Source organism: Corvus cornix, chromosome 4, assembly GCF_000738735.6.
Source record: "Corvus cornix cornix isolate S_Up_H32 chromosome 4, ASM73873v5, whole genome shotgun sequence".
NCBI lineage: Eukaryota > Metazoa > Chordata > Aves > Passeriformes > Corvidae > Corvus > Corvus cornix.
Window position 1 is genome coordinate 2,350,607 of NC_046334.1, and position 22,395 is coordinate 2,373,001.

Consider the following 22,395-nt stretch of genomic DNA (forward strand, 5'->3'; position numbering starts at 1 on the left):
TACAAAGCCTCTGCTTGCATTCCTTGGGAGCCAAGAGTCTGGGTTAAATATGCATTCTGGCTCTGACCTGGAAGTTTCTCCCGAATTTCTCATATAATCTACTTCATCAAGAGGGAAGCAGTGCTGATGGCCACCTGGGGGAAATGCAGCCACGTCTCCCAGTAAGGATGGTGACTGCCGCACCACGCTAGGGAGAAAGGAGATGAAAGAAAGAAGGGAAAGATGAAAAATCCATAAAAACCACATTAGAATCAAAGTGGAACTTAGTGATTCCAACAGGGCTTTCTCCAGTGAGTACCATTACCCAAAAGTTTAAATTAAGCCTTTCATTATTTTTTTTTTTACATTTTCCTCTAGAACTTTCAGTCCATAGTATTTTAGACATAGAGCCAATATAAGATCAGTATTTTAAAACCAAATAAGACACTTATCTAAAAATCCAGATAAATTAAAAAATCTGAATGACCATATCCAACGACAGTGTAAAGGACACCATGAGCCAGCTAACAGACAACAAAATTTCCTCTCAGGTTTTTATTGCCTGGAAGTTCAGATTTTTTTTTCTGCTGGGGGGGTTGTGGTGTTTTGGGGTGATTTTCTTTGAAACATCATTCAAATTTAAACAATCCAGTATATTTTCTGATGTCGCTCTCCTCCTTCCCCTTTTCCCTTGCAAATTACATTACTGTAGCAAAAAGAACCCGACAACAAAATCCTGTGGCAAACTAGTTTTCTGCAGTTGGTCACAGTGAGCATAGCTTCGACATGATGCACCCATCTGGAACAATAGAATAGCAAAAAACTGAATTAGTGGATTTGAAATGGCAGACATCCTGGGATAGCTGTGGAAAAGCCATGGCTGGATACACTTTCTCCGGAAATATGCAAGCTCAGTTCAGTTGTGGGATGGGAGAGGAAGTTTTCTGCTGGCTCTTCATTTTTTGGTATGTTACATAAGCTCCCTTTCCTCTTTACTTTTATAACAGCACATAAATATTTTACGAACTATAGGCCTTTGAACTGTGTTGCTCTGACCCATTGACTGATTCTCATTTGCCTCTCTGAAATTGCATCTCAAGTGCTTTGAGAAATGCATCATCCTGGGCTGTCAAATAAAACCCAACATAAACCCCACAACAGTAATTCTGTTTGTTGCCAATGCTACAAGTCAACTCCAAGGACTATAAATTTCCACTTAATGTTAATAGCGAGGTTGCTGGAGACATTGGTATTCTGATATATTAAAGGCATAAAGTGCACACAGCTCTTAGTTCATTCTTCATATGCCTTTAGTTAGCCACCCCCAAACAAAAAATAAGAAAAGGAAAAAGGGAAGAACAGCTCCTCTTTCAGTGTGGAGTAACATAAATCCTGATTTTCACCAGCAAAATAATGGCTAGGTATGTCTATGGATCTTACTGCACATCTGGAATTATCTCAAGGTGCCAGTGATACCCAGGTTGTTCCAAGGCAAGCTGAGGCTAACATCTGGTGCTTCAAAAAGTGCACAAGATTTCCTAGTATTATGGAAAAGTAAACATCTAATGTAAGACATTTAACACAGCCCATGGAACTATCCCAGTCCCACGCTGCTAAATAGCCCTGCATTGACTACATTTTCTAGAATCCTCCAAACTCTTCCAGTTCAGGAAAAGCGCCTTTGTTTGGTTTTTTCCTTTCCCCTCCACTTCTTCTCATCTCTCTTCATTCTCATTCCTGTGAGATGAAGGATGAAACCCCATGCTCGAAAATACAGCCAATTGCAATTCTAGGATCTAAGCTGGAAGGATTGGTTTGACAAAGAAATACCTCCTTTTCTTCTGAGATTACCTGCATTCCCAGTACAGAGTCTGAAATTGCTATTTCAACTCTTTCCCAGTTGGACTCAGAATTAAGATGTTAGCTTCACCATGATTTAGAGCATTTGCTTGTGGACAAACCTCCTTTTTATTTCATTTGCTCTGGAAAAAAACTCTCATCAGTATTCCTTTTGAGCCTATAAATATCCTTTGCATCAGCCACATTTAAAGATTTTATGTGCTGGAATAAAAGCCTCTCTGGGTCACTGGGGTTCCCTACTGGGGCCACGGAATCACGGAATGATTTAGGTTGGAGGGGCCTTAAAGCTTATCCAGTTGCAAGCTCTGTGCCATGGACAGGGAACCTTCCACCAGAGCAGGTTGCTCCAAGACCATCCAAGCCCTATTATCACCTATATTATAGGTAATAATATAGCTAATACAGCTAATACAGCTGCAGATATTCTGCTGGTAAGAAACACAATACTGGAGCCAACAAAATAAAAAGCTTTGTATCCTGCCCATCCACTTGTTTTTCTTTTGCTTTTCTAGCTGAAAAAAACCATTTTTCTTATTTCCCCACCTTCTCTTGGGAGGAAAAAAAAGAGAAGAAAATTCTCATTCTCTCCTCAAATCTGCAGTTTCCAAGGTGTGTTATTGAGACAAGAAAATGCAACAAAACAGCAATTTGACAATGGTTAAAATTTTCAAGTGCCTGACTACTATGGAGCTCTTGATTAGCTATAGATGGAAGAGACAGATTTGAATTAAGTAGCTAAACAAATGGAATCACACGAAGCACACTTTGCCTTCTAATAAACCCCCAAAATACACACATTATTTCATGCTCTCAGCAGACAGAATGATTTCTCCCACTCACTCCCTCAGGAATGTGCTTAAAAAATTCCACTTCTCCCACCCTAGTAACTCCTCCTTCAAAATTCTTCCCAATTATGACCATGGTTTCAGCTGCTTTTTAAAAAGCCGTTGATGGCCTTTCAGTACTTGCAGGTAGTTTATTTTCTTGAAGAGAAATGACAGAAATTAAACACTATGCCTGTACATTGCAGTTTTCCACCCTAAAGCAAGCTAACAGGTGAAGTAGCAAAAAAGACTTTAAGACCCAAGAAGCTGCAGTGTCCATGGCTCAGGGTCTTCCTCCGTGTTCACGGTGACAATCACAGTTATAGAATCATGTTCTCCTTCCCAGAAGAACTTTTGCTGTTGGCTCAGGCCCAGGTTGGCCTCTTGCTTGCCTGGCACTATCATCCACCCACCCCAATTAAGACATGGTTTCTCTCTTCCCTCACTTCCTTAAATAATGAATTGATGAGGTGTGAATTCAGAACAAGCGGTATCAGCAAACAGACACGGCCTGGGCACGCTTGGTTTTTTCGGCACTAACACCCAAGTGCCATAAATAGGTTAAATCCTCTACTGCAGTGAAGGGAAGCAATCTGTTCTCTCCCTGTCATGTTCCCTGCTATGCCAATCTCCAGTTGTACCACATGGACACAATCCCAACAGGGGACAGAAAACGACAAGGAACACACAGTTCAGCTGCGTTTAGGGTTTCCTGTCTTGCTGCGGGTGCACTTCTCTGTCTTCCATGTATTTCCTGCCTTCAAGCACCTACTCCTTACCTAAGTGAACTGTCTGGGTTTATTTAGATTTATTTAACTAAGCAAGTTATTCAAGAAAATCCACACTTTTATTTCTCCGTGGTATATCAAGTTATAGATTCAAGGGAATGACATTCTGTGTTTAATGAATTATTTCTGGTTTAACCATGGCAAAACCATGTGTATTAAATAAAATCTTGTAAATACAGGCATCACTGGCTCCTAAATTTAGGTGCATCTAGGTAACAAATTAAAGATGTACCAATGTAAAAATACACTAATGGAAAATCACAGAACTAGAATCATGGAATCACAGAATGTTTTGGGGTGGAAGGGACCTTAAAGATTACCCGGTTCCAATGCCCCTGGCATGCCAGGGCCACCATGGTCAGGGACACTGAGCATGTTACATTCCTAGTCCCTGATGCTGATCGAGCATCACTGGCTTGACAGAATAGAAAGGCAGAGGAAAACATGGAGCACGCTTTCCCACACAGGTTACATACAATCACCCAGCACAGGGTGGCAGATGAAGTACAGTCCCTGGCTGTCTTTGGCAAAAAGAAGAAAATAAAATAATAATTTTAAAAAATTTAAATTATGCAAGAACCACTGAAATAAGTCTTTATTTATGCTGAGTTTTGTGGGGAGACAAACTGACTGCAATTGAAGCATTGCTGTGAAAGCCCAAGTTGCTGAAAGATTTCTTTAAATAGTGTTTGCACAAGAAAATATTTTCAGTTTGGATGAGGGCACTACAGACAGACCGAGTTTCTCTATGGCATCAGCAGCTGATAAGCCTCGAGCAGACGGCGGAGGGGAAATATTTTAATTCCATTCCTGCTTGGCCAGTGTTGTACCAGCACCACCTGTTTCAGACACTTTTGCAGAGTGGTAATATTTGCAAGTGTTTCTTCAAAAATGTCCAGGATCCAATTCCAATACACAGGACTGTTTTGACACAATTTGTCATCCACTCCCAAACAGAGCAGGCTGGGAGCACACTTGTTCCATTTGCTAAATTCAAAATTTCTCTCGTGCAAGCCAAGGGAATTAGGCTAGACAAGGGTGGGGGTTTTCTTTGTACACTTTTGCTGTGTTTTTTTAAAGCCAACTACTCTAGCCATGCACATTGGTTGCCAGAAGACTGAGTTCAAGTGGGACAGCAAATTTACTTTCCATAGAAGAATGGCTGTGCAGCAGACCTTGCCCTCCCCAGTAATGCCAGTTTATAAAAAGAAACTGGCAAATTTTTTTTATATATGATCTTTTATGTTTTATTCTAGCAAGGAACTATTTTTCTCCCTTCTTCATCATAATCCCTGTTTTTTTGGCAAGGAAGAAACTCTTATGCACAAATAAGAGCACGCATGGTTTATTCCCAAAACCAAAATCCAGTTCACTGATAATGAGTGACAATTCAGTTCTGCTGGACATGATTCAAAAGCGAATAAAGGTCGTAATTCTAATAAAAACCAGTATTACCTATAGCAGAGGAAACACCTGGAGCGTGCCTAATTGGTCATCTCTAATCTTTAAAACCTAGTGAAGCCCCAGCAGTAATTTTGTAGGAAATGTCCTTGATGTTAAACACCAGATATCTACCCCAAAAGACCTGAAAGCTTCAAATGATCTTTTAAGAAACTGTCTTTGTATGTCAATGTCCATTAATTCATGAAATTGGTATTTGCTCAGCAGAGAAATAAGAATTTTAAAGAGCACAAATGCCGTTGTGTTTTTGAATACAGGAGCTGTACCTGCCTATTAATTTTCTGGCCCTTCACATGACTTACCAGCAGCCTGATCTGCAACATAGACCATTTTTTGTGATGAAATATAATCCAGCAACTTCATCTTTTACAACTTGTAAAAGACAAATCCTTCCTTGCTCACTGTCCCAGGTCCACAATCAAGATTCAGATCAGGACAGCCTGGATTCCCAGCTTGTTCCAGTCTTGTCCTGCTGGCCTCACACAACACCATGGCTACAGAGAAGGCTCTGTCTGCTCATTTGGGAAACTGCCTGCCTCATTTCTTCTGAGAAATACCGAAACAAATGAAGATGGAACAATCAACCTATTCTTATCCGTATTTAATACCTGCAGATGACATCCAGTAACACTCCAGCAGAGCAGGATGCATGGACAATGGCACGGGTCATTTGACATTGGAACGTCAAAACTCGAGATCATTATTTTGTTTGATGAACCAGAAACACAGAGAAGGGAGAGCAGAACACCTCAAAACCAAATCAAAACCAAAATACACGAACACCCAAGACTCCAAAAGCCCAAGGCTGAAAAAGACATCACAAAAAAGACATTTTACTGTGAGGGAGGGGAGGCCCTGGCACAGGTTGCCCAGAGAAGCTGTGGCCGGCCCATCCCTGGAAGTGTCCGAGGCCAGGCTGGACGGGGCTTGGAGCACCCTGGGATAGTGGGAGGTGTCCCTGCCCACGGCAGTAGGTGGACCAAAATGAGCTTTAAGGTCCCGCCCAACCCAAACCATTTTATGATATGCCCATATGATTTCTTTAACCAACCCAGAAAACTTATTTGGCAAATTCAAGTTGTAAAATGAAAAATTTGGAATAAATATATTTAAGCTGCAGGCTTTTTCATTCTTAAAGTACATCTGTGAGGAATTAGCAAAAGCAATTGGGCTAATTACATTTTGAGTGATTATTTTCATTGGGGTTATGAATATATGTTTAAGGTGAAATTTATACAGATTAAATTCCACTACCTGTTCAGACTGTGAATTTGCACTCATCAAACTGCTGCACTGCCTGCTGGAGAATTGAAATTCAAAAGGAAATTGAATTAGAGGAATAACCTGAATGGAAGAGGAGGCAATTCACTTACAATAACCACAAAGTAGTGCTTTTGGGGTGGAATAATCAATGGCACTAACTCAGTTTCTTGCAGAAAAGAAGATCTGGGGCTTGCTGGTAGCCCAGGTGAGGGTGAGTCAGCAGTGGCTTGATGCTGTGAAAAAAAACTTTGTCTTATCGGGACCTATACAAGGGCTTAAGGAACACATGACATCCTGCTTTAAGTAAGGCAATAAAACACAGATTTCCCAGGTCTGTTAGAGGAAAAGAAAACGCATTTGCTTCGTATCCAAACACTGAGAAAGGGTTCAGAGCTCCAACCTGGCCATTATCCTGCCATGGAATGTTGTGGCTTGTGTGTGCCTCGCCCTGCGCTGCACAGAACGTGGGAGTTCTCACAGGAACAAGCCCATAAGGATGATCAGCTTGGTTTAATTGGCAGATCACAGCTCAACTGGTAAAAATAGTACAAGATCTGTTGTTCTTGTGACATTTCCTACCCATCAGCAGTGGAAAAGCCTCAAACCCTCCTTGATAAACAGATGCTTTGCCCAGATTTTCTGCTGAGGTAAATTCATGCCAGTAAAGGAGTTAATGTGCAGCCTTCCAATTACTCAACTGTGAAAATATTTTAGTAATTTTGGGATTGAGAACAAAATATCAAGGCAGGACTGGTCTAACTTTTACTGGAACATTGCGTCCTGTTCCGGATGACACTTTTCAATAAAAAATAGGACCAGATATAAAAAGTCCAGAGGAGAACATTAAGACCCATCAGAGGTATATAAACCAAGATCTGTGTGGAAAGATGGAAAGAACTGAATTTACGCAGGCTGTAGAATGGAAAAGCAGAGATGTGATAACAGACTGAGATGTACAGGAGATTTATCACCTTTTGTAGTGAAGTAAGTTCTTCACTTGAAAATTGCCAAGAGATCAGAGGCTTAAACTGCAGGAGGGAAGATGGAAGTTAGACAGTTCAAAAGTTATATAACCCAAATTACAACTAAGACTGACTGGGGAAAGTGTGGACATCTCTGTTGAAAGTTTTTAGGAACAAGTTATTCCCACATACTTAAATAATATTTTTTAATGATTTCCTGAAGAAGCATATACTAGGTAATTTATCAGGATTTCTTAAAACTTTGTTTCCTCAAGTCTTCTGTGGACACAAAGCAGCGAATGCCTGTTTGTTTCCTCCCTTCTGAACTGACCAGCAGCAAGCCAGTCAGCTCAGGAGCCATAAAGGGAACCATCCGGAGAGCACCATCCAGTGAGTCCAGCTGGGATTCTCTCCTACACAGCCCATAGGGCTGTGCAGGAAAAGAACTGGATCCACAGAGCTCAGCTGAGAAACACCAGTTCTCCAGCAGCACATGGAGAATGTGTACCCAAAGCACACAGTTCCTCCCGCAGGAGCCGAGAGCAGCCAGGCCACCGCAGAGCCCAGGACTCTGCGGGCGGGCAAGGAACATCTGCTTTCCTGGAAACACCTTGCTCTCAGAGCAGCCTGCAAACCCAAGTGCAGCACATTTCCCTGCACTGCTAGGGCAGGCTGGCAGTAGCAGAGAACGAAATCCCAGGGCTTGGAGTAAATCAAGGAAGTGCGGCTTGGTTTGAATAAAGAGGGGTGAACTTAAAAGGTGAATAATCTTGCCTATATATCATACCACGTCGCTTCTCATATCATGTCATATCTAGTTAGAAATCCCTGAACTCTTTCCAAGTGCCTTAGCTTTGTTTCTTTTCCAAACACTCTCGGGAGCAGCACAACCTTTCTAAAGTTCCTTCTCCTCCCAGATAGTATCACCTCTTCTCTTCCAGTTTAAAATGTAATGCTGATGGAAAGCTATATGATACAAAATCAAACATTTATTAGAGAATCTCCTTTGACAACAGGCTTATAAAGTGTTTTAAAATATTTTTAGAACTGCGCAAGGAGTATTACCTTTTATACCCCTTGAAGTGCATTTACAACTGTGATCAGCTATAATTAATCCAGCTTTAAAATACTCTGATAAGGCAAGTATAAATATTATTTCTTTACACATATAAAGCTTTATGCATGCCAGTAACTGATTAACAGGAACATCAATTCTGTTTGTAGCTGAAAGACACATGAAGCTGCTCTTCAGCAAAAAAAAATACCTGAAGAATTACAGAACTAAAGGACAGGGTAAGACAGTGCTTTCTTGTGGCTCTTCCTCTGCCTGGTGCTGGTGACAGGATAATGGGGAAAATGAAGAGAATGAATTTAAGTCTGGCAGCTGAATTGACTTGCCTTGGAAGCAGAGAGAAGACTCCAAAAGGACATCCTGGTGGGCTGGTATCCAGGAAAGCCTGGAAGAGGTTTGGGAGGCTGCAAATGTTTAAAACTAGCTCTGGAATGACCTGAAAGGATTGAGTGTTTTCTGGGGATAGTGGGAAAAAGGTCAGAGAGGCATCCTGAAGGACAGGAGGGGAGGGCTGCACAGAGCACCAGTATTACTACGGATAGAGTAATTTCCTGTGGTTTTCCCCTAGAAGGACAGGAGGTTTCAGAAGGAACTGGCAACCGGGTCAAGTTAATAAACAGTCTCATTTTCTAAAACACACACCTACATTACCAGAGAAACACAAACCAGGACAACTTTCTCCGGGTTAACTGGGGAGGAAAGGGATGGCTCACCACTTTCCCCTTGGGTGATGGGCACCCTCACCCCACAGGAAGAGTTTCTGGGGGGAACGAAACCTGGGCAAACAATCACAAGGTCAGGAAATAAAATCTTGGTTGTCTGACCGACTACTTGAGTTGATCTTCCTGCTTCTGACGCTAAATTCATTTATTATGAGGATCAATAATTTGTTAAGGAGCAGAAATGTCCCCCAAGTACCCCCAAAACCCAGCTATGACACGAAATCATTTAATACAGAAATGCTCCACTCTATTTTTTTTCTTTTAAGATATCTCAGGCTGCCTCTTGTTTATAAAGAAAAGCAAAGCAGAGTAGCCCATAAATTTCATTTTGGATTACCGTGACTCACCATGGTTAATGGTAACAAAATAAATGTTTTTGTAACCAAAGTGAGCAGGTATGACTCATGCACACGGAGGATACATGTTGAACAGTAAGAATCATCTTGACGTTAACAGTTTTTCAGATTCAAAAGCACTTTAAGGATCTGCCAGGAAAAGCTACATCTATATATATTAAAAAATCCCATTAAATCAGTTTACTGGTAAAGACAAGGCATTGTAGGAGATAACAGCTGAAATTCAGGCTTTTAAACCCCAGTGCACTTCCAGGTCACATTTAATGGAAACATGAAAACAGAAGCTGGTAAGAATGGAGAGGGCTGTAAACCAAGCAGCAAATACTGCAGTTTTGCCTACAGTACTTCTACAGGGGGAGAAAAAACACAGAAGTAAGTTGTTCCTTCCTCTCCTCCACCAAGAATTTTATCGTGACAAGTCAGAACTTGTCAAAATAATTTAAGAATTAAGAATTAAACAGACTCCAAATCAGAATTAATGTGGAATGATGGTAGTCAAGTATGCACAAAAGTAAAAAAAAATCTGCTCTTAAGAGAAATCAGCAAACAGACTGAAATAGCTTCCTCTGAAGGCTCTTGAAAATGGGACCATGGAACAATTAAGGAAGGAGCTGCCATTATGCTGTGGTCATTAACAAAGTCACTAATTACAGCAGTTGGGCCTTTAAAAGGAAAAAGAAATTAAATAGTAAATATAAAAAGGTTCATAAAAACAGTTTTCTTTACTAAAATTGACAACATGGTAAAGTTAGGGAACTCCCTAACAGTCAAGATTCCAATTTCTTGAATACTTGGCAATATTTTTTTTTATTTCCAGGAGGAAACAAATAATAAGGAAGAGTTTATAAAGTCAGCAAGTCCCTGCTGTGTGATATAAGATGACAGGAGACCTAATTCAGCAGCTTCCAGAGGTCCTCTCAAACCCAGTTTTCTATGACTTTAGCAACTCTGATCCATGACAACTGAAACTCAATATATAAAATGTGATGTTAAATATTATTTTGACAAAGTTTATTACATTCAGAGAGCTACATTTTGTAAGGCAACAGTATGTCTATTAGAGTATATTTAGTCTAAAGATACTACACTGCTTCCCCCTATCCTGAGACTAATTTTCTCCACTCTCTTCAGCTTCCCATTTTCCTCAAATTATGGTGTTTCTTCAAATTCGTAATTTTCTCCCTCTTCAAAACAGAAGGGAACTCATTTCTCATGAGAGCTTATTATCACAGAGATCGCCTCTAAAGCAGTACCTTGGTACCCACTTGTGCTCTATAAATGCTAAGAAAAATTACAGAACGTTATCTCATAATGGGAGAAAATTCTCTTTCAGGGAAGGAATGCTTTAAAATGCATAAATGGAGATAAAAGTAGACTGAATCAGAAAATGGACACAAGAGATTTGGCTAGAACACAGCTAATATTCTGATAAGAGGATGCACTGGAATTAAAATGTACTCCAAAGAGCTGAATTAATATTTCAATAAAAAAAAAAAAAGTAAAATAAAAGCCAAAGTAATTTAGTTTGAATCCTGCATTTACAGAGTGCCATGACAGTGAGACAGCTGCCATGGCACAAACATCCTCATTAGCCAGGTGTTTAACTGTGAGAAAAAAAAGGAATAGGTTTGGTTTCTATATGTGAATTTTCTGCCCCAAAGTTGAAAATAAAGGCTCTGGGGCCACAACATACTTGTGATATTAATAATGTCTACTTTAATGCTTATTATCTAATACAGTCTCTGCAGAGATGCGTTTGGGAAGATACTTTTGTGTTTGAAGCAGATTAAAATGTACTTAATTATCCCAGATTTGTTTTCCAACTCTAGCAACTGTCCCTGTCCCTCCAACCTAGAGCTTGATAGGATGCTGATAACAGCCTGAATTAATAAGTAGGTGACAGCTGACACCATTAATTAACATATTACAACTGCAGTTGAACTAGAATGACGAACCATATTTAACTGCTTTCTTATTAGGAGCCAGCAGGTACAATAAAGTTCCCTATTTAAAATTCTGCAATTTCATCACAGACCACAGAGCTATTTTAATCAAACCTCAATGGTTTTAATACACCTTTTGTATTAATCCTTTAGATTTGTTACCCATTAGGGTTGTCTTGGTTTTCTTCTGAACTCTTCCTATTGCATTCCAACCTCCCAATTTACATGTACAGAGAGAAGCTGAGGTCAGCAGCCAGGTCTACTGGCTTTTCAGTGAGAAAACTAATAAATTGGGCACCTTTGATAATAAGCTTACTGATACAGAGAAAGCTAACACATCCTACACAAGATCACTCACACAGGCACAATCTTCTTTGCCTTGTGCTATTTATATTAATTGAAAAAAGGCTGGTAAAATTACCTCCTTCCTTCTGGAACAGACATTCTAGAATGGAGCAGACTCACCACAGAACAGAAAATCTGACTATGAATCAAAACAAAGCCAAGCAAAAAATATGGAGGAAACAGGAACTCTCAAAGATGGATTTAAAAAGTGCAATAAAAATTCCAAGCCTGAACTAAGATACACACAATTATGAAGACAAAGCCCCAGGTGTGGTATTATCCCCCACACAAGTGTCACAGAGACAGAAAAAAAGTAGACAGATTTTTCCCTTCTTCTGACCCTCAGCTCACTAATCTGGAAAATCTTTCTATGAAACGTAAAGTATTTTAATGAAAACATTAATTTGTCCCATTTAATTTGGTCTAAATCCTTCAACAGGAAAGCAAACCCCATCTTTTCATTTCCAGTTTTATTTTCAGATACCCATCTCAGTTTCCCATCCTGATTCACTTTAAGAGTCCCATGAAGGAAGAGTAACAGCAAAAAGTTAGAACCAGAGTCCACTGCCACCACTCATTCAAGTATTCAACTTCTTGTCACAGGCAGCAATATTATCATCAATTACAAAGCATGCGTATCAGGAACAACGCTGAAAGAGCCAAATCCCTTAATTATTTTAAGCTTAACTTTTCCATGGAATAGAATTTCTCTTTTACAGTTGAAACACACAACAAAACCAAATCACAGGATAGAAGTCTATAACTAACTCTTTGGAGTAGTGATAATTTATAATCACAGATTTTTAAAACTTATTTCGAACTATATTTCTTTAGCTTACTGTACTTTGTATAAATTGGAAAATGAAAAACAAAAACCAAATTCCGCTATGTAGTTATAGATGTCAGGTAATGCTGTTTGCTCCATGCAACAGACTTTAACTATCAAAAATATTCTTAGAGGCTGCCAGAAAGTGATGCAAGAAAAAGTTACCACAATCTGTTCTACACTTTGCTACTTCCTCCATGAGCTACTTTTTATCTTGATTGTTTGCACGTAGTTTCCTTTCCAGCCCTGTTCTGCACATGCTCCTTTGTGCAGTCAATTAATAATTACAGTGCTATGGAGAGACCTCCTAGAGCTTAATACCCCAGAGCAGCTCAGTACCTGGATCTAAGTTTCCATAGAACAGAGGAGAGCAAACAGAGGCAGAACAAAGTAAGAAAAAGAAGTCCTTGCATTTAACTACTTAGTTGTTCTCTGTGTGTACTTCATATATATGTATGTGTGGACAACGTCATCCTAAGTGAAAGACATAAGAACATGGAAAAAGATACCTCAACATCCTTGGCAGCCGTCCCACAAATGGTCCTGAAAGAAGTCAGCAGAAATAAACAATGACATACTCCAAGAGTTATGAGGCCTAGGGGGAAAAATCTTGAAAATTTCCAGAGAAAACAAGGATGCAGAAAAAAGGAATTTCTAGGAGAAAACTGAAATTAAAGTTTCACACAGTATTTTCTCTCAGAGTGAACGCTGAAATAGTTTCTGGCATTTAGTAGTGTTTTATTCACACTGTCCCTCAGAAGGCCTTCTGTAGTTAATCTGTACTTCAAAGGAGGCACAGATGAATCCGAGCTGGAGGAGACACCATTCAGTTCAACCCCTTTCCCCAAGACAGACTCAACTACATTATCTCATTCCTGACATACTGTTCTTAATGACTGCTGGTGGAGAAACCCAGCCATTTCTCAAAGCCAGCTATTCCAGTGTTTCACAATCTTTACACTTGTAGGTTCTCCCTCTGATCTAACCTGAAGTTTTCCCTACTCCAGAAAGCCCCTCATTTCTTGTACCACCCATCATGACACTGAGCACACATGATGCCCTTTCTCTGCACAGCTCTTAAAATACCGGAGACCTACCACGTCCCTTCCCATTTTCCTCTTCTTTAGACTAAACAACTCTGATCCTTCCCCCCGAGTTATCTCTCTGAGATATCGGATCACTATTCTCTGGATACTGTCCAATGACGCACACGTTGCTCTTAGAGAATGAGCCTCTTAGAGAATGACCCAAGTTTGGGCAAAAGTGCTCCAGCCGTGGAGAAGAAGGGATCTTCACAGACCTACCAGGCCCCACATTCTCACGAACTCATGTCATGTTCACCCTTTTTGTTACAGCATGACATTGTTGACCTCATACCCAGTGCATGATGCACTATAATTCCAGCTACTTTTCTAAAGGAATACTTTCTGAGGAGTTGATCACCATCCTCAGCCTGTTAAAGTTCTTCCTGCTTCAGGAATTCAGCAGAGTATCTACTATTTACCACTGCTGGCTTTAATTCTGCTTTTTTTTTCAGATTATGTCTCTAATTTGTCAAGATGATTTTCAGTATCACCACAGTCCCTTAATGCTGGCAAGCCCTCCTATCTTACCAGCACATTTAATCAGAACATTTTATTTCATCATCCTGGTTCTTAATGGAAACACCGATCAGAATTAAACTCTGGACCGATGACTGCCAAGTCTCTTTACTCCAGAGCAGATAAAGTATCAGGTCACCTCTTAGTACTTAAGGCTGATATTCCACAGCCCTCATATTTTGTTAACTACAGAACAGGGAATATAGCTAATGGAGTGTTACATATGCTTCCCAGTATCCCATCAAGGCTCCAAGACCCTTCACTGCAGCTCAGAGCACAGCAGGTAACTTCCCAGTCACGCACCGCTGTACTGGCTCCTTCCCAGATCAACACACTGCTGGAACTGCAGGCTGGGCCATGAGGCACCCAGCAGGCAGGGAAAGAGGAGGCTTACCAAGAACTCGGACCCTTCAGAGTAAAGGATTTCTGTTTGCTTCAAGTCAGCTACACTGCTTTCAATTCAAAGTACTTAGCCCGTTTCTGTTTGCCAAAGTAAGTCTTAGTTTGCTCAAACATTGTCATTTTTAGCGCTGAACTAGGTATCACTACACAGGGATGCCTAGAGCCATATGCCTAACACATATAGCTATATATATATGTTTATAAAGGTGTGATATTTCTGAATTAGATAACAGATACAAGTACTTATATTACAACAATGCTCAGATTATGCTTACTGATCATACAATCTATTTCTGTTTTCTTTGGATGAGCAAATTCTCAATATTCCATTTTATCCCAGGGGAAAAAAGGATTTACTTCCCCAGACTTTCAGCATTTCCCAACATCTTCCATCTCTGCATTCCATCCACAGTGCAACGCTCATTCCTGAGATTCGTGTAGGGCTTCCATGACTCAGAAAAGGAGTTCAGATTCCCAGTGATTTGTAACCCCAGCTGTGCATCAGACTCTACAAAGAGATATCCCTACTCCAGAATAGATGCGGAACCTTCCTGTGGCCCAGATGGATTCCAGTGCACATCATGGTCCCCAGGCTACAAGTCTGATAGCAGAAAACCGGGAGCCTAGAGGAGGGAGCAGGTATCTAAATAATGCCAAAAGAATTTACAGCATATTATGTCTAGATTCCTTCTTATCAGTCAGCACTAATTATCATATTCCTTTGCTAAATTAAGTGTTGCTCCAGCAAATACCACTACATTGCATAACACCCACTACATAGAACTGGGGCAGCTACCCCAACAGATGTTCATCTAAGCTTATAGGCTTTCAGCCAGGTATCCTATTCTGCTCAAATTATTTTGTTTTCGAGGCATGCCTGTTACTTTCAAGAAGAAAACAACCACAAAAAATACTGTATCGCATGAAACAATTAATCTGGAGACAATTTATGTCACTCAAACCCAAGCCCAGCGATGACCAAAGGTTTAGTCCAGCTGTAGGACACCGGAAAGGCCGGGCAGTGTCCCACTGTTGCCCAAGGCAGAGTACACCCTGTCACCCAGCTCCCTGCTGCCATCCCAGCTGTGCAGCTGCTTCCCAGAGCTGCTCCCTCACCTCCCTGCATGGCCCCAGCACATCATACTGGCCCTCAGCCCACTGGCTCACGCCTTTCTTCTCCATTCCTGAGGCTCAGCTCAGCTGCAACCGCCCCCCCCCACATACACACCCAGAAATAAAGCCCAAAATAAAAAGCTATGGAAGCCAGCCCTACTAGTGGCCTAAAAGCAATAGTTTTGGATGGAGTGAATGGGGAAAGTGACAATACTGTGGGAAAGCAAGGAATGAAAGTAGCCAAAGCCTCACACACAGGGTGTGAGAGAGCAGACAGGGAATCTGAAGTGGTCAGGATGAGAAGCTCACCAGCTGCCACAGTGTGCTACAGCACAGGGGAAAAAAACTAATTCTGTCTCTTCCTCTTAACACATCACCTCCAGCCTCCTTCCCTGTGCTAGTTTGCACAAAGGACAGCCACCAAAATAAGGGTCTCTTTACTAACGCAGGCCATGGAGGGGCTGCCTGGAGACTTGTGAAGAATTTGGGCTGTTCAAAGTCTTCTCTGAAATTTAACTTCCACTTAGCAACCTGAGTCAGTGCTCCCTCATGCCTCTGATTTACACAAGTGCCTCTGGACTTGACTGATCCAACAGGTAACATTTGGAACATGTTCTAGCTCAAGGTGTCCATGCCCATGGCAGGGGGCTGCACTAGGTGACCCTTTAAAGGTCCCTTCCACCCTAAACTGTTCTTTGGTACTATGTAAAGCATTGGATGTGTACTGGGAGGCGTGGAGCATCCAGGTGATCCTTCAGCACATGAGCAGGTTGTTAGCCTGGAACTAACACGTTTAAGAACTCTAGAAATAACAGCACTTGTCCTGGATTAGGTGTCCAAATCCTGGCATTTTAATTGAGACGCCTCTTCTAAGAGGGCATTAAAAGCAGTTATCAAAGCATTTATCTTTAGCCAGGATGGAAACTGTATTCTCTGAACCTGCCTTGTGAATACTCTACCCAGTCTATTAACCCCTTACCAATCCTTCCCTGATTTCTCAGCCACGCAAAATAGTTCTCTCTCTACAGCTCCGTTTTCCCTAATGTACCACAACATTTAAAAAAATGCTCTAAGGGCTTCAGACCAGTAGACTAAGAAAATAAAGATGAAGTATAAGCAAATTTTTTTTTTCCTATAAAAGGTTCCAAAACCAAAGCAGGCAGATTTGCAGAACCATTTCCGCCTGGCAAGCTGATGAAAAGAGCAGGGTTCCTCAGAACATGCTTACCTTTTATTTAAAGAAGGATCAAAATAGTTAAACTGAGTTACAGTTATTCTTAACTTGCATTCTTTTTCATGTTTAGACAATCTCTGCAGCCTCCAAGAGCCAGAGCAGCACCCTGGTTCCACAGGAACCCGGTCATCCCATTCCTGCAGCTGCTGCGTGAGTCATTCCTGTGCAGCATGACATTCCCTTTGTAAAGCACTGCTTCCCAAACCATCATCCTCAGAAAGCTGACTGGCTACATGCTGCTGGCAGAGCTCCTGGCCTCCAACTGCTGCCTGCCTTTAAAGACAACCAAGATGCACTGAACACTATCCTGGCACACGTTTCCCTTGAAAGCTGCTGCTTTAGTTGCCACAGGGCAACTCTGTTCTCGTGAATGAGTGAGGAGGTGTCTCGAAATAGCTTCTGAGACATAGTCTGCACAAAGAAAAAAAATAAAACCAAAACAAAAACCTGTGTGGAATTCTTGCTCTAGATAACATGTCAGCTCTCCATGCAAATCTCCCTGGTCCAGCAAGTCTGGGAACTAGACCGAGACTGGGAATTATCTCCAGCTCCACCATATGGAGATGCAACACACCAGGCCAGTTGCTTGTGTTATTTAACATGTGTTTCTTTTACCAGCAGTATTAACATGGCCTTGTTCCTGTTTATACTTCAGGAAAGGAGAAAATAAACTTTTTTCCTCTCATTTTGTTTTGCTCTTTTAAGAGTTCCCTGTTCCTGTCAAAGGGAGTTAAGCTAAACAGAAACAAGGCAGTTTTGTTCCAGAGTAAATGTGTCCACACTTGGAGCTATTTGGAAATTGTTCCTATAGTTCAAATGCATAAACTTCCCCCCTTAATCCTCATTAACCTTCTGATGTAAGAAGGCCCTGAGGTTGGGTAATTATTTTGTTAACAGACCACAATATAACACAACTTTAAGGCAAAGCACATGACACCCACCCAGTGCTTTCACCAGTTAGGTGAGACACCTATTTTAGTGCCTTATGAGTAAAGTTTCTAATTGTCTGCAAAGTGACAAGAGCGATGCCACAGCTATGAGGGTGCTGAGAGAGCCTGAATTCCCTGTGCTCATCCACATGTGACACACTGGGAAACCACCTCATAAATTGAGGATAACCCTTGGAGAGAAATCACATCAAGACGACGTCAGTGAGACCTGTGACCCTGTGCAATGAACACAGAGGAGAAAAACGTAAGGCTGGCATTTCCCTGAGACAACTCCTCCTCTGAGTCCCTTGGAAATCACGCAGCAAAGAGGAGCTGCTGGCTCCCCAGCAGTAGCAATGTTACTTGACAACCAGCACGTCTGTTAGCGATGCTGTAACCACGAATGTGCTCCAGCACTCCACGGGGCAGCTTGCAGTGCTGAACCCTCCTGCCTCGCTGGGTGAGAGCTTTATTTTGCTATTTCAAACCTATCACAAGTCCATTCCATTAAAGGGTTTTAAGGGAACCAGAGAAGCACCTTCTGCCCATAGGATAACCCAGAAGTGAACCGGCCAGGTTACGCCGTGCTCTTTCCAACAGGGACAGCGTTTAGGCTGGAGAGCTGAATGATGAAGTAGTAGCAAACTTACTTTCCAGTGATCAGTTGGCTTCTGGATGGCGTACACATGGGCTGGACATAGTAGTTCTCCAGCTTGACCCCTTCGGCAGCCAGCTTGTCCAGCGTGGGCGTCCGGATCTCGGATCCGTGGTACCCCACGTCCCTGAAGCCCTGATCGTCGGCCAGGATGAAGATGATGTGTGGCTGCGAGCGGGGAGCGCCGGCCGCGGGCTCCTCTCCCAGCAGGTTCCCCGGCGCCTCCCCGGCACCTCCCCGGCGGCTGCCCCAGGCCAGGTAGCCGCAGGTGAGGAGGCTGAGCAGGGACAGCCCGGCCAGCACCGCCGCCACCATCCTCCCTGGGCTGGGGCGGCGCGGCCAGCGGCGCCCACCGCGGGCCATCCACCACGGCGGGAGGGCAGAAAAACAGTAATGAAAAGGAAATAAACCAAAAAAAACCCAACAAAGCCAGGCGGCCTCGGGGCGGGCAGCGCCTGTCAGGGCTCCCGCCGGGCGGGGGACATCGCAGTCACCCAAACTTCGGCAACTTCAGCCGCTGGAGCCGGTGCCGGAGCCGGGAGGGTGGGCAGGGCCCCGCCGGGGGTCACAGCACCCTCGGCCCGCCCCCGGCCCCGCGCCGGGGCGCCGCTGCCAGCCCGTCCCGGGGCCGCTGCCCATGGCGGGGCAAGCCGGGGCGCCCCGGGACGGGACGGGACGGGCCGGGACGGGCCGCCCCCCGCCCGCCCCCGCCGGCGCTGCCGGGCCGCGCCGCTCCCTCCCCGCTCCCTCCGCCCACCCTCGCCACCGCCCCCGGTGGCTCCCGGCGCTCGGACCCGCCGGCGGACAGGGGCACCCCGGCCCCGGCAGCGCCCGCAGCCCCGCTCCTCCCTGCCCGGCCCCTCTGCAACCCCGGCTCCTGCCCGCCCCGTCCGCAACTCTTTTCTTCCTTTCCCTCTCCTCCCCTCTGCCCGCACCTCCTCCCCTCCCTCGCCCGCCCCCCGCATCCCAGAGGAGAACCCCCCCACCCCGTTCGGCCGCCAGCCCCAGCCTCCCCACCAGAGCAAGGTGGTCTTACATGTCCCCCCCACGCCCCCGTTCCGCCCCCTCGAAATATTGATTGTTTTAAGTGTTTCTGACTTGGCCACAAACATCTGGAAGGTATGAACGTACCGGATTTGTTTCCAGCCACAAAACAGCCCCAAATCCCAAACCCTCCAATTCTGGCGAGGCTGTGGCAAACGCCAGGAATGCGCCTTTGCAGAATACAATCATTTTTAAGAATTTGGGTTAAAGTACGAATGTGCTGCAGTTGCAAAATACAACCTCACCCCATCCTGGAAGATACTGAGTCAAGCAGAAATTGATATTCACACACGATTAAGCTGAACTGAAGTGAATCTGCAGGTCTGACCTGTCTAACGTGAGTCAGCATGAACAACTTTTAGTCAAACTAAGTTTTATAAAGCATTAACTCTTAAACAGACACTTGGACCAAGCCCTCTAGTTCCTCCATCTCTGTGCTAAGCTCCAGCTGGTCCCTGCCAAGGGGCTTCCTGCATCCCTCTGGGATCCCTCCCAGATTAAAAATAAAGTAGTGCTGTCTTGAGGCAACTTCAATTTGGGTCAAATCTAACTGATTCGGTTCACATCAGGTTGTACAAAAATGTCCCCACTCTAAAATTTCCATTGAAAAAGAGCTATTCAGAAATAACTAAGCATTGTGCTGAAGTTTTTGATGCTACAGCAGGAAAATGTGGAAGTAAAAGTGGATTTAGGGCTTTTAGCATGCTACATAAGGGCTTGTCCACACTGAAAAGTGATACAATAAAATTACAACTGCACTGTAAAACCTGCAGAGTTTAACTTCTGAGGTAGAACACCTTCTGAAATAACAGCATGTTAACACGAGCTCTTAAAAACAAAAAACAAACCAAAATCTTAAACTTCAAGAAACCCTGACATTTTCATCTACTGTCCCTGGCCATGGCAGGTGGGCTGGAATTAGAGGTTCCTTCCAATCCAAACTGCTCTATGATTCCTTGAAATTACATTCACGTTAAAAGAACTTTCTGTAACTTTCTATTCTAATTTTCACTCCTGCCTTTTCCCCACATTCACAAGACCAAAACAATGTATGTAGACACTTAAATCCATAAATGGTCAAGGGCAAATTGGATTAGTGATGCCATTTTGCCTTTAACACAAACAAAATATGATCCCCTTTTAACATAGGCTGTAGTAGCACCATGGACCCAGGCAAACACCAGAGTATCATGATAAGTATCTGATCAAATGCATACTTTTTTTTTTCCCTAGTAGTAAAGTAGGGAAAAAAACGTAATAGTAAGAAGATGCCACAGAGCACAGCTCTTAGAGGCCAGGAGGAGAACAGAGCCTGTGACTTTCCAGTGCTCTGTTAACCATACTAAACCCTGGTAGTCCCCACCCAGCTGCAAATGAAAATATCCGAGGGCAATCGCTGCCAGACATCTATAAACTTGACCTTCTCTCTTTATAGGCCTGACAAAGCTTCCCTTTTTTTTTTCTCCACTTTTGCAAAAACAAAAGCAGGCTTATGTCAGCAAAATACTCAGCTGACCTTCAAGCAAAGAGGCCTTAGAAGATAGAGTGCTATTAATATTCCACTTAAGAAAATATTTGTAGATGCTCAGAAATTGTAGCCAAGGTTTATACAGCCCATCCAGGATGCTCAGTGAAAGGAACAGAAGAGCTGTGAAAGCTGGAGGAAGTATTTTTTCCCTGAGGGAAAAAAAAAATCCTGAACATGCATAGGTATTTAAACTTGAGTGCAGTGAATACATTAATTCAAGTGTACACTAGTTAAAATTGAATTTAGCACACCATTAGGAAGGGATATATTTTTAGTCCTTGCTATGCAGTCTCTGTGTGTATTGAGCCCATAAAATTAAATGTGTGCAGAGAGGATGGCTGCAGTTGGATGCTCATCTGCAGTTACCTGCAGCCTGGGTAGGGGCTCTTAGAGGTGCCCTTTGCTGGTTATTTCAGGTCAGGCTGCCACTAACCTTGCTCTTCCCAAGACAGATGTGTTTGACACGCAAAGATATCCTAAAAGAACACGTTCAATTTCCTTTCTCTGCCCTGACTGCCCTTTGTGCCAGCTGCCTCGGAAAGGCGACAATCCTGTGGCGCAGGAGACTGGACAGAGCTCCAGCATGAAGACTGAACATGCAAACTCTCATTCCTACGCCAGCACTCTTCCTGAGAGAGGGTTTCAGTCCAAGTTACAGAGAAACAGGAATAATAATGGTAAGTGAGGTCTTAGGAAGACAGCTCAGAGAAAAAACCAGATTCAAGTGCTAACACTCCTATGGTAACATTATAACTGTTTTTCTAACTCTTAGGTCAGTCTTAAAAAGGTAATTCTTCCTAGTTGGAGAAAGGTAATTCTTCCTAGCTGGAGACGACATGTTTCCCTTACCTGTGACTCACAGCTGTCAGTAACAAGGAAGGATGCAATTTGGGATGTGCAATTCAGTGCTCTTCCTAGTCATGCCTGAGGCCAGGGAACCGTCTGCCTAAAGAACAGCTTTGTGAACGGCTATTTTTAGCTGAATTGCTGCAGCTAGAGGAAGAATGAAGCAGGCTCTGGCCTACACACAGAGTCAATATTCTACATATTTCCAAGAACAGTAACTGTGCATTTCCTTTCACCTCGGTTCATTTCTGCACGCCCCTGTCCTCAGTGTACCTTCCTCACAGGGGAAGAAAAAGGCAGGACACGCCTGCATTCTGCTTCCCAGGTGGATGCTGTGCTTTTGCCAGGCACTCATCACCGAAAACTGCAAACTAAAACATGAATAGAAGTTCGGTGAGTCACAGGCTTTACATCGTTTCCTTCGCCCCCTTTGGTGGACCCTGGTAATTAATTCAGAGATGTGCTGCTTGGGAATGCTCAGATTCCACCCGTGCCTTATTCCCTGCTTTATGATGACATAAACAGAGCTCTGCTCTTAGCTTATTCTATATTTAACACAGACTTTCCTCATCTCCCTGCTGGATTTCATAGGCAAAGGTTCAGATTCTGATCTCAGCTGCCTGCACTGATGTAAACGTGCAG

General features: G+C 43.0%; 1 protein-coding gene across 2 annotated transcripts in view; it reads right to left on the reverse strand.

Moving 5' to 3' along the window:
• ARSJ (arylsulfatase family member J) overlaps positions 1-22,395 on the reverse strand; it is a 50,747-nt gene that overhangs the window by 15,582 nt on the left and 12,770 nt on the right. The window contains exon 1 of one of the 2 annotated variants that reach the window (XM_010411375.4): positions 18,331-18,901. The exons of the other annotated variant lie outside the window; for it this stretch is intronic. Coding sequence (XP_010409677.2) covers positions 18,331-18,698 — 368 coding nt within the window. The 5' untranslated portion in view covers positions 18,699-18,901. Of the gene's footprint in view, positions 1-18,330; positions 18,902-22,395 lie in introns of those variants that run through there. 2 annotated transcript variants of the gene reach the window in all.